The 12,178-nt window shown below is 40.8% G+C and overlaps 1 protein-coding gene across 1 annotated transcript in view; it reads left to right on the top strand.

Moving 5' to 3' along the window:
• LOC127455732 (tubulin beta-3 chain) overlaps positions 1-11,778 on the top strand; it is a 28,361-nt gene extending 16,583 nt beyond the window's left edge. The window contains exons 3-4 of the mRNA XM_051723817.1: positions 8,126-8,236; positions 8,925-11,778. Coding sequence (XP_051579777.1) covers positions 8,126-8,236; positions 8,925-10,000 — 1,187 coding nt within the window. The 3' untranslated portion in view covers positions 10,001-11,778. The remainder of the gene's footprint in view (positions 1-8,125; positions 8,237-8,924) is intronic.
• Positions 11,779-12,178: the final 400 nt, after the last annotated feature.

The following is a 12,178-nucleotide window of genomic DNA, read 5'->3' as shown; positions in this document are numbered from 1 at the left end:
AAAGATGCATTTTCTTTTTTCTTTTTTTTCTCTGCTTTTTCTCCCCAATTTGGAATGCCCAATTCCCAATGCACTCTAAGTCCTCGTGGTGGCATAGTGACTCGCCTCAATCTGGGTGGCGGAGGACGAATCTCAGTTGCCTCCGTGTCTGAGACCATCAATCCGTGCAGAGACATAGCGTGTGTGGAGCATTCATACTAATCTCCGCGGTATCCATGCACAACTCACCACGTGCCCAACCGAGAGCGAGAACCACATTATAGCGACCACGATGAGGTTAACCCATGTGACTCTACCCTCCCTAGCACCCAGGCCAATTTGGTTGCTTAGGAGACCTGTCTGGAGTCACTTAGCATGCCCTGGATATGAACTCGTGACTTCAGGTGTGGTAGTCAGCGTCTTTACTCGCTGAGCTACCCAGGCCCCCAAAAAGATGCATTTTCAAACTAAAAACTAAAAATTAGCTAGATAATCTGACTACTTCCCAAAACCAGTGCAACTTTGTCACACATTCAACGTTCAAACCACATTTGTTCAACAATATAGAAGTGTCATCAATGGTGTTACGCAGGGGGTGGAGTAATAGCTTCTGCCGAGATCAAATGGATGTCAAATAAGCTTGTTTACATGGACACCAAAAAAGGCATTTATTGCGAGAAAGCTGCTTAACACACAAAAGTGGAGTTCCCCATTTACATGGACCATGTAAGCGATCCCCGTAGACATGCAGCTCGGTCAAAAACCAGCATTCTCCACAGCAAAAATGCTATAACACAATTTTCTCTTAATGCTGTTGTAAATAACGAACATGACCTCTCACAATGACTTCACTATTTTTGTTCTCCATTGCACCACTTTATTTCCAGATGTCACATAGTTGCTGTTGTGATTGTTTCCTTAACCATAGAAGACTAGATCACAGAGAGTGTTGAGAATGATTGTCACCTGCTTAGGCCTTGCGTCTCTTCTCTTTTCCATTTCAAGCGGCTTCGCCTATTCAGTATGCCTGTGACAATCTCTGATGCCTGCTCTGTCATGCTGCGATTGATCACGTTTGGCGGTAGAGACGATGTGAGGCATAATTTGTCATTAAGGCTTCCAATGGTGAGAAAAGCCATGCTCAGGTGAGGCCCCATTTCCATTTCCTGGAAATCAGCGGGTCTATGGGCGTCCTGGTGTCTGTGTAGTTACACCCATGGCTTAATTTTTCAGGGATTCGCTTCTCGTTTTCCTGCCATTGTTAGCTGGGAATGAGAGTGGGACTTCTCCTCTGAAACACAGGGCGGTCTCTGCCTGTTTTTACTGTTGTTAGCGGCATGCTAGAAGATTTTCATGTCCCAGCACAGAGATTTAAGGTATGCACAGTGGCTTCATCTGGCCCTCAAGAGGCCCAGGGAGGAAAATGCCACCATGTCGCTAAGCATTCCTCTTGCTTTTCATGCCATCATGATCCTAGGAATGATTTTGCAGTGTCTGTGTCTGTCTTTGATGTTAGCGATGTGCCAGAAGAATGCTGTGTTTCAACACAATGATTTAAGGTGACAAAGGTACGATAGAGATCCAGCCAGCATGCAACATGCAGAAAGGCTTCTACAGGCGTTATTTTCTGGTTGCCATAAAAGTCAGTAGGCTACAGCTAATACTAGACTTGAGTCGCTTGAACTGGACTCTCAAATAGTCTCTGTTTAAGATGATTACTCAGAGAAAGATTTTGTCTCATGTCCATCTGTTTGGCTGGTTCATGTCAGAGGACTTGAAAGACGCATACTTTCATGCATCTTTCAAAGCTGGTAGAGCTGTTATATGCTCCTCCGCTGAAAATTGTCTTGAGGAGAGATCTACCCTTGCAAACTTGAGGCACGATCTGGCATCCCCAGCCAGAGCTGTGGAGACTCCAAGTAGGGCCATTGAATGGGTCTCGTCAGACACTTGACACCATTTTACAAGTCAGAGCTCTTTCGACAAGGCAGCTCTATGCTTTGAAATGCTGCTTGTTGTTGCCTGGCTTTCCTCCCAATGCAGGACCGTCTCCATCCACACTCAAAGTTTATGTTGCTGTCATAGCAGTGGAACATGACTCTTTGGGTGATTTGTCATTAGGCAAACACACTTTGGTCAGCAATTTTTTTTTTGTTTTTCTTTTGTTATTAACAATTTTTATTGATTCCATACAGCAAATTAAATAGACATGACAGAATATGTGGAATCATATTTTATTAAATTATACCCCTTCCCCCGAACATTCCCCCCCACCCCTACCCGACACAAACAAGCACCCCAGTGGTGTTTATTGACAATCACACACAAATAGACAATAAATCAGCAGAAAATATTTAGAAACATAAAAACATAAAAAGTATACTTTCAAAAACAAAAAACAATAAGGTTGCAATACACACATTAAAAACTACAAGTCTCTGTCCACTGCCCTCCCCGAGAGCCTTCTAAAAAGACTAAATAGCTGCCCCATTTATTGTCAAACAAATCCAGGTTGCCAAGCCTTATATATGACATGTCTTCAAATGCCGCTACTAATTTCCGTGTAATACTCCTGAAATGAGGACGCTCCAGCTGACTTCCATCCCCTAAAGATGACCTGTCTGCCAATCATAACACTGGCTAGGACCCAATTTTTTATGTATATTTCCCCTATATTTATGACCGCCCCATCGCCTAAAATACAGAGTCTGGGGCAAAATGAAATTTGAGTGCCCAATACATCACAAATAAAACTCTGAACCCTCAACCATAATTCTTGGATCTTAACACACCACCAAAAAACATGGGTTGTGTCCCCATCTTCTGATTGGCATCGCCAGCAGGTGGGTGTGTCTTTAAGACCAAGACAATACAATCTAAAGGGGGTTCAATAGAATCTATGCAAAATCTTAAATTGCATAAGACGCACCCTTGCATCTGTAGATGTAGAGTTTTTTAGAATCCTACCCCACACTCCCTTCTCCAATACCAAGTTTAAATCTTTCTCCCATAATCTCTTGAGAGAAGTTGAAGCTCCGTCCCCCAGACTCTGAATTAGCAGGGAGTAATACACTGATGCCTCATGACCTTTTCCTAGAGCAGTAATCATTACTCCCAGAGTATCTGCTGCTTTAGGGGGATGTATGCTACTTCCAAAAAGAGCAGGTGGTGCAGCTGTAAATACCTAAAGAATTGAGACCTGGGAATCCCAAAATGTTGAACCATATTTTCAAAGGATTTCAACATTCCACTCTCATATAGGTCACCAAGCATATTAACCTCCCTAACAATCCACTCTGTCCAGCAGAAAGGGGACTTATTAATACATAATTTTGGGTTCAGCCATATGCTCGAAGCAACATTTAAATAAATGTCCGAATTAAACACTCTGGACACTTTTGTCCATACCACGTGCAAATGGGAGATAACGGGGTGTAACTTAACTTCTCCGGTTAGTTTGATAGAAAGGCTTTGCAATGGTGAGATAGGGGCAAGAAATTCCTGTTCGATACAAAACTAGGGAGGGGCTCTCTCGGGTGGAAGCGACCAATGAGCCAAATGTCTGAGACCGAATGCATAATAATAAAACTAAATCTTGGATAGGCCTAGCCCACCTTTGTCACTCGGCCTATGTAATTTACAGAAATGTAATCTGGGATGTTTTTACCTTTCCAAATGAAGGACTTCGCTATGCTATCAAACTGCTTGAAATAAGAGAGGTGGACATCTATAGGGAGAGATTGTAGCAGGTAGTTGAATTTTGGAATACAATTCATTTTAATAACATTAACCTTCCCAGTCATAGATAAATATAATGAAGCCCACTTGCCCACATCGCTTGAAAACCTTTTTATGAAAGGGTCAAAAATGAACTAACTAAATCACACAAATTTGCTGGGAATAAAATACCCAAATACTTAATGCCCTGCTTGGGCCACTGGAAGGCGCCCAGCTAAAAAAACGTTACCTGGCAGTACGCTGTAAGAGCCAAAGCTTCGGATTTAGACCAATTCACTCTGTATCCTGAGAATTTAATTCTGTGGAAGCATGGCAAAGATCTAGTAGGGTCAGAGACAAATAATAAAAGATCATCTGCATAAAGCAAAAGCTTATGTGCCACACCTCCTGCCAACACCCCTGGAAAATCATCCTCCTTTCTTATCGTGGCTGCTAATGGTTCCAGGGCAAGACAGAACAATAAGGGGGAAAGAGAGCAACCCTGCCGAGTACCCCTATCCAGAATAAAATTATCTGAAATTAATCTTTTCGTTTGAACCGGCATTTCCGTGTGTCTATAAAGTAAAGAAGCTTTCCATTCTTTAATGATTTCGTATAAACTTCTAGCAAAAGTGGAGCCAGTTCTGTAGCATAAGATCTAAAAAATTCAGCAGCAAAGCCACATCAGTGATGTGGACACCCAGGAACTTGAAGCTGCTGACTCTCTCAACTGGTGCTCCATTGATGGTAATGGGACTCTGTCTTTTCTTCTGAAGTCCACCACAAGCTCCTTTGTCTTACTGACGTTGAGGGAGAGGTTGTGCTCCTGACACCAGTGTGTCAGAGTGTGCACCTCCTCTCTGTAGGCTGTTTCATCATTGTCAGTGATCAGACCTACCACCGTCGTGTCATCAGCAAACTTAGACTACAGACAAAGAGAGGGAAAGGTTGAAAATGTCTGTAAAAACACCAGCCAGCTGGTTCGTGCACACTCTGATGACGTGGCCCGGAATGCTGTCTGGGCCAGCGGCTTTGCGGATATTCACCCGTCGGAAGGATCGGGTTACATCCGCTACAGAGATGGAGAATGAACTAACCTCTGTAGCTTCGGACGTGAGAGCTCTCTCCGGAAGTTCTAATGGTTCCACAAAGTTTCTAATATCCTCATCAGTAGACGAAGTCATGGAACTATAAAGATCAAGATAGAATTCTTTTAAAGCATTATTAATATCAATGACCGAGGTAAATATTTCACCACCAGCAGATTTCACTGAGGGAATGGTAGAAAAAGACTCTCTCTGCTTTATATATCTAGCCAGAGTTTCCCTGCCTTGTACCCCGACTCAAAGTATGACTGTCTTGCCCTGAATAGCTAAAACTCCACCTTCCATTACAAAATAGTATTTATATCTGTATTTAAATTGGGTAAAATTCCCTGAGGCTATTAGATGACATTTAGCACTTTTAATATTCCCTTCCAATTCCATGAGTTATTGTGCTTTGGATGTTTTGGTGAATGAGGCATACTGTATGATCCGGCCCCTAAGAACCACCTTAAGTGCCTCCCAAGCCACGCCCTCAGAGGATACTGAGGACCAGTTGGTCTCCATATAGACATTGATTTCAGCCTTTAACATTTGTTGGAATTCAGGATTTTGCAAAAGGGATTCATTAAAGTGCCAACTATATGATTTCCTTTTCTCCATATGTGGCAACACCTCTAAACACACCAGGGAGTGATCTGAGACTAAAATGTTCCCAATTGAGCAATCAGCAACAGATGAAATGAGGGACAGATATATAAAAAAAAATCTATTCTAGAGTAAACCTTATGGACTGATGAAAAAAATGTACAGTCCCTACCAGATGGGTTCAAAAGTCTCCAAATATCTGTAAGACCAAGATTTTTACACATCCTGTGAAGCGTCATTGTTACACTAGGAGGCTTGCATACTTTTGCTTCACTATGATCAAGGACTGAGTCCATCAAAGGTTAAAGTCTCCTCCCAATATTATATCATGAGGTGTGCCATTGGCTTGCAACATCCCTTCAAGATCTATAAAAAGCCCCGATCATCAATGTTAGGTGCAAAAACATTAGGTAAAATAAGACTTTGCCCCTGAATTTCAGCTAAAACAATAATGACTCTTCCTAATTTATCTTTAATCTGTTTGAGAGATTTGAATTTTAGATATTTTCTTATCAGTGTATAACTCCCCTGCTCTTACTCGAGCCAGCACCATAGAAAATATGCCCACCCCATATCTTCCCAAAATTGTCATCTTTCTGCGGAGAAATGTGCATTTCTTGAAGAAATACTATATCATATTTCTTATGCTTAAGAAGAGAAATAACCTTCCTTCTTTTTATGGGGTGCCCCAACCCATTCACATTCCACATGGAGAGAAACAATCCACTTATATTAACATCTCACATTTTGTCATATAAGAAAAAATAGATAATGTGTCAAAAACAAGATTATAAAAACCATATTCAACATTAGTGCAGCAATCAAAACCCAAATATCAACAGAAAAAAAAAACTGAAAAAAGAAAAATGTGTGCATTAACCCCGCGCATGACAGCGCCAACTGGCGTCCGTCCCTCCAAACTCAAACAGTCCGTGCACGCCTATGAGAACCCCTGCGACAAACTTGCCATCGGATTGCTCAAGTCTGGTGTTTCTATTCAAATTATGTGAGACAGAATTACACAGCATAATATAAGCTATAAAACAAACTCCAGCCAATAGGCGGAATAAGCACAAAGAGCATGTAGATTCATCCATAAAACTTCCGTTGATGTATATATTTCTTGCATTCCTTGAATCGATCACTGCTGCTTGCATTGGCTTTAGTTAAATGTGTTGGGGACCTACAGGCCTTGTCGGTCAGTAACTCTTTTCTTTTTTATTTGGACCAGGCTTGTCAAAGGCAGTCCTTAAGCATTAAGATGGTTATGTGCCAAAGTGTTGGCCACTTCCTATAGGGCTCAGGTTGCCACCATGCAAACGTTCTCTCCTTCTCCGTTTTGGCCGGATGAGTCTAGAGGCTGCCCATGCTTTGTCCGGTAAGGACACTGCATACTTATATTGACCATACGAGTCAATTCAGGCTGTCAGAACAGCTCTTTAATTGCTTTGGAGGCCGCATGAGAGTGGCCATCTCCAAGCACAGAGTTTTTTACTGGGCATGCAGTGTCCAGTGGGGTTTTAATCTTATTCTACCAGGAGCCCAGGCTTGGGCAAAAGGGGTGTCTCTAGAAGACATTTGTAAGGCTGCAGGCAGGGCTTCCCGCTAACACCTTTGCCAGGTTCTATAACCTGGATGCTTTCTTCCTCTCTTCCCGGGTGCATCTGAATTAGTAGCACGATGTTATAGTATTCTGGCGCATCGTTGAGAGACCGGCTTAAAGTGAACAACCCGGTTACTAACTTAACCTTGGTTCCCTGAAAGGATTGAACAAGAACTGTTTAGGGACAAAGAGATGGCTCCACACTTCAGTCACAAAATCCTGATGAAATGGCACTGTGCTCCGGTTTATATGCCCATGATGACGTGCGCATAAGGAGCGGAGCATCACACGCCATCTGCCAATAGCTTGGAATGATTCTATACGGGCTTCACTCCTGGGAGGAGTTCCCATAGCATCAGCTACTGACGCAGCATCTCGTTCTCTCCTTTCGGGAAACAAAGGTTACATATGTAACTGAGGCGATTTCATTCAACCCTTGTTTTTATCCAAAGTTCATGACATTATACTTATAACAGAGACAGTCCTTATGTAGCAACCTCAGATTAGATGACTAGTTCACAGCAAGAGTACAATGTTAATAGCTCTTGGACCAGTGTGTTTGATCCTGCAACATTTCTTTAATTAGTATGCCTCACCACTGTGAAGAACATATACAGTAGCTACATAGAGTAATATAGCAATATAATGTCATACAGCAATATAGAGGACGTAAGGTTTTCATTCTACAAGTTTAGAACTATTTAAAAAACAACAACATTTGATCCTAATCCATTGTACTTACTGTATATACAGTATGTATGTGTTTGAGTGGTTAGGGTTTTTTTTTTCATCACCAAACATGGAAATAGCCCATATTACTGTTAAACAACCTTTTGTACACTGTCAACCAAAAGTAGTACTTTGTTTTCAATTAGCTTAAAACATTCAGATTTTTAAAAAGATACATCAACCATTTAAAAATGTAAAATAATTATAAAAATAAAATTACTGTTAATTTTCCTTGACAAATTATTATTATTTTTTTATTTCATCTGGGTCTTTTTCGCCCCAAATTCTAGGCTTAAGAAAAATCTGTCAACATTAAATGTGATGTGAAGCTCCCTGTCAGGTCCTGAACTTTCAGTAATGTGTTATGATTATTAATGTATTATATTTTCTATTTATCACCTTTCAGCCTCAAAATATGTTCCTAGAGCTATCTTAGTCGACTTGGAGCCAGGCACCATGGACTGTGTACGATCCGGAGCATTTGGTCACCTCTTCAGACCTGATAATTTCATTTTTGGTCAGTACAAAATGTACACACATACAGAAACCCTATATCACAATGTCTCATTTTAATCAGTCACACAGTTACACTGCATGATGCTGCATTACATCCTCTGCTGAAAAGACCAGCATAGACCTGTCTGAATTTCCATGTGGGCCCAGCTTTGTTTTTGTTGGTTAGTTCTGGTCTATTGCTTGTCTGGGTGGTAAACAAGCTAAATGTAACTGGTAATTCAGGCTGACAAGCCTGGTCTTTCTCGTGATCCTGGTTGATAAAGGATGTATTGCTGGTTAACGTAGTTAAGAAGCCTGCTGTCCATGCTGGTGACCACCATCCAACACAACATTTGCTGGTGACCAGCAATACTTTTCTTTTCTGCAGGGTCAGGGATAGATGCCAAAAGTATTACTTCAGGTGTTACATGTCTTTTTGTCCACTGGAATTTTTTTTTTAAAAGAATGATTTTTTAGCTAAACTATCATCACCAATTTAAACAACAGTCCAACCCAGAACAGACTGTATGTCTATCTGTCACAGCCTCGTTTTCATTCGTATCATGTTAATTATGGTGTCTATCCTGACTTATGTCCACTGCTGCAGAGTAACAGAGTCAGTGCTCCTTTACACTGGTACATTGGTGTGGTGTAGAGGTAGATTATACAGTATTATATTGTATATTGTTATTTTGTATGCTGTACTGCAGGTCAGAGTGGAGCTGGTAACAACTGGGCCAAAGGTCACTATACAGAAGGAGCTGAGCTGGTGGACTCAGTTTTGGATGTAGTGAGGAAAGAGTGTGAGAATTGCGACTGTCTACAAGGTTTTCAGCTCGCCCACTCACTGGGTGGAGGCACAGGCTCAGGAATGGGAACTTTGCTCATAAGCAAAGTCAGGGAGGAGTATCCTGACCGGATCATGAACACCTTCAGCGTAGTGCCTTCTCCAAAAGTGTCTGACACTGTGGTGGAACCCTACAATGCTACACTGTCCATACACCAGCTGGTGGAGAACACGGATGAGACCTACTGCATTGATAATGAAGCGCTTTACGACATCTGCTTCCGTACCCTCAAACTGGCCACACCCACTTACGGCGACCTGAATCACCTAGTGTCGGCCACCATGAGCGGGGTCACCACCTCCCTGCGCTTCCCTGGTCAGCTTAACGCTGACCTCCGGAAACTGGCGGTCAACATGGTGCCCTTCCCGCGTCTGCACTTCTTCATGCCTGGCTTCGCTCCTCTGACAGCACGTGGCAGCCAGCAGTACCGTGCCCTCACTGTGCCTGAGCTTACCCAACAGATGTTTGATGCAAAAAACATGATGGTTGCTTGCGACCCACGTCACGGCCGCTACCTCACCGTGGCCACTGTTTTCAGAGGTCGTATGTCCATGAAAGAGGTGGATGAGCAGATGATGGCCATTCAGAGTAAGAATAGCAGCTACTTCGTGGAATGGATCCCGAACAACGTAAAGGTGGCAGTTTGCGATATTCCACCCAGGGGTCTCAAGATGTCCTCCACGTTCATTGGCAACAGCACCGCCATCCAGGAACTGTTCAAGCGCATCTCTGAGCAGTTCACGGCGATGTTCAGGCGCAAGGCTTTCTTGCACTGGTACACAGGTGAAGGTATGGATGAAATGGAGTTCACGGAAGCAGAGAGCAACATGAACGATCTGGTGTCGGAGTACCAGCAGTACCAGGACGCCACAGCAGAAGAAGAGGGTGAGATGTATGAGGATGATGATGATGAGTCTGAAGCTCAAGTCCAAAAATGAACCTTGCAAGTAGTAGCAAACCTTGATTGCTACAAAATATTGAATTAGTTGCTGGCTGATACAGGGTGAATCTCACAAAACTTGTCAAGAACATGTCTTGGTATTATTTTACCCCCAAATCAAAAGACGGACATAAGAAATGATATTCCGCTTAAAGTAAATGAAGATTATTTTTAGGACCATTAACCCTAAAACAGGCAACATACATCACAAGATACATACTCTTTAGTTTCTTATAGGGGGTATGAGAAAGAGTTTCTCACCCAATCTTGTTATCATTTATCATAATTGGGTCTGTTTTGAGTATGTGGGTCACATGAATTGGTTAAAATGTTCTGTGATCATTAAGTCAGACTGACCTAAAACCAATATGGCCACCCATAGTGCAGGGCATGCTGACTTTGTGATAATTAATTATATATTAATCTTACTTTTCTGTAGTAAAAAAAGAAGCTAATATTAATTGTGAACATTGTCTTAAAATGCAGAAGGGTTAAGATTTTAGGATCATCTGCAATATTTTCCTAACAAATAAGCCCATTTCTCCCAATTTTCATTATTTTAACACACTTAAAATAGCAGTTTTACATCATTGTTGTACTGCATTTAGTTTAATCTTATTTTTAAAAATAATGCTTGCAGTAATAAAATACAGTAAACATGGCTGCATTACAATCATGAGAACCTAATGGGAATGACAAAAAACCTAAAAGTAAAATGTCTGAACTGAATTTAAGTAATTAAAATTACATTTAAAAAGGATAATTTCTTGTATTACGGTAATGTGAAATTGCATGGATGGAAATGTGCTTAATTTTCAGGAAAATTATTTCACCATGCAAAATATCTTAATGAGTTAAAATATAACAAAATTATACAATAAAATATAGGTTTCATTTTCTTTATGCAAAATATAATTGCTTGAGTCTTTTCTTTTCTGGAATGTGACCTTGACATGTTTTCATGAGATTCGTGACCTAATTTCTAATCTATGGATCTCATCTGCACTGCTAGTTAATTAGTTATGACAAGTACTAGTGCTACTTCAACAAGTAATTTTTTGTTACTGTGGATTCTTCTGTTGCTAACAGTATTGTTCACTAACCATACTAAAAAAACAAAACAAAACAAAAAAAAAACAATAAAACAATCATTCAAAATGGTCAATAGATCTGAATTTCTTCACAATCTGAAAATAATGTCAAATAAACACTACTGCATACATACCATTTAAAGATGAAGTGTGTTATTTCTGCAGCACTAGTATCACCAAATGAAATTAAAAAAATAAAATTACCTTTAAACCAGGTTTCTGAACACCGCTGGAATACAAGAAAGTATTTTTACATTGAGAGAAAAAAATACACACCTCACTTTTTAAAATCTAATCAATTATTTAATGATTAATCATTGAAAAGGGCATTTTAAAGGCTCTATTTTTCCTCAAGAAACATGCATGTGTTCTAGCACAGTGCATGACTGTCCCATGCAGAGATGACTTATATGCTATTCAAATAAATAATCTGTCCCTGGAGAAGAACACACAGCTCAAGCACCTAACAGATGAAGAACACAGTGATGCTTTACTAAAGGGAACACTCTTTATGAGCTAACAACATTGTCTAGTTAGACCAATCACATGCTGCTTGTGAAGTTTGCCCAGCATAGGAAATTAATCTCTGAACAGTGCCTGCTTTCATAAAAACACTGACCCCTTTAAAATCCCAGCGGTCTCATGTACTGATGATGCCTGTGGGCTGCTTCCTGCTTTTCATTGGAATAAAATCCACTTTGTTAAAGCTGAAGTGTTTCATTTTTTTGGTGTTACAGTAAAATACTTTCTCTTATCCCAGCTTAATATGCAGTCCATTTGCAGGTGGATTCTGCTAATGAGTGTAAAACCTGTGGTTCTTTGGTGCTTTCAAAACATTGTTCTGATTGTTTGAGCATCACGATACAGCAACATTAACTCAACCAATGGCATGAATTTGGGTGGAACTATGTGTTTTTAACAAATGGCAGACGGGGGAGTGCTTTGGAAACCCGTTTGAATCATTATTTTACAATTTTGTTTGGTGACAGTAGTGGTGCATAAATTAGGGAGAGTGGGGTAAGATGAGCCAATTTTTACATTTGTTGCCTCTACAAGGAACAATAAGATAGAGGTAAAATGAACAG

The sequence above is a fragment of the Myxocyprinus asiaticus genome, chromosome 18 (assembly GCF_019703515.2).
Source record: "Myxocyprinus asiaticus isolate MX2 ecotype Aquarium Trade chromosome 18, UBuf_Myxa_2, whole genome shotgun sequence".
Classification (NCBI taxonomy): Eukaryota; Metazoa; Chordata; class Actinopteri; order Cypriniformes; family Catostomidae; genus Myxocyprinus; species Myxocyprinus asiaticus.
The sequence above is the reverse complement of the archived record's forward strand: the minus strand, read 5'-3'. Positions and strand labels throughout refer to the sequence as shown.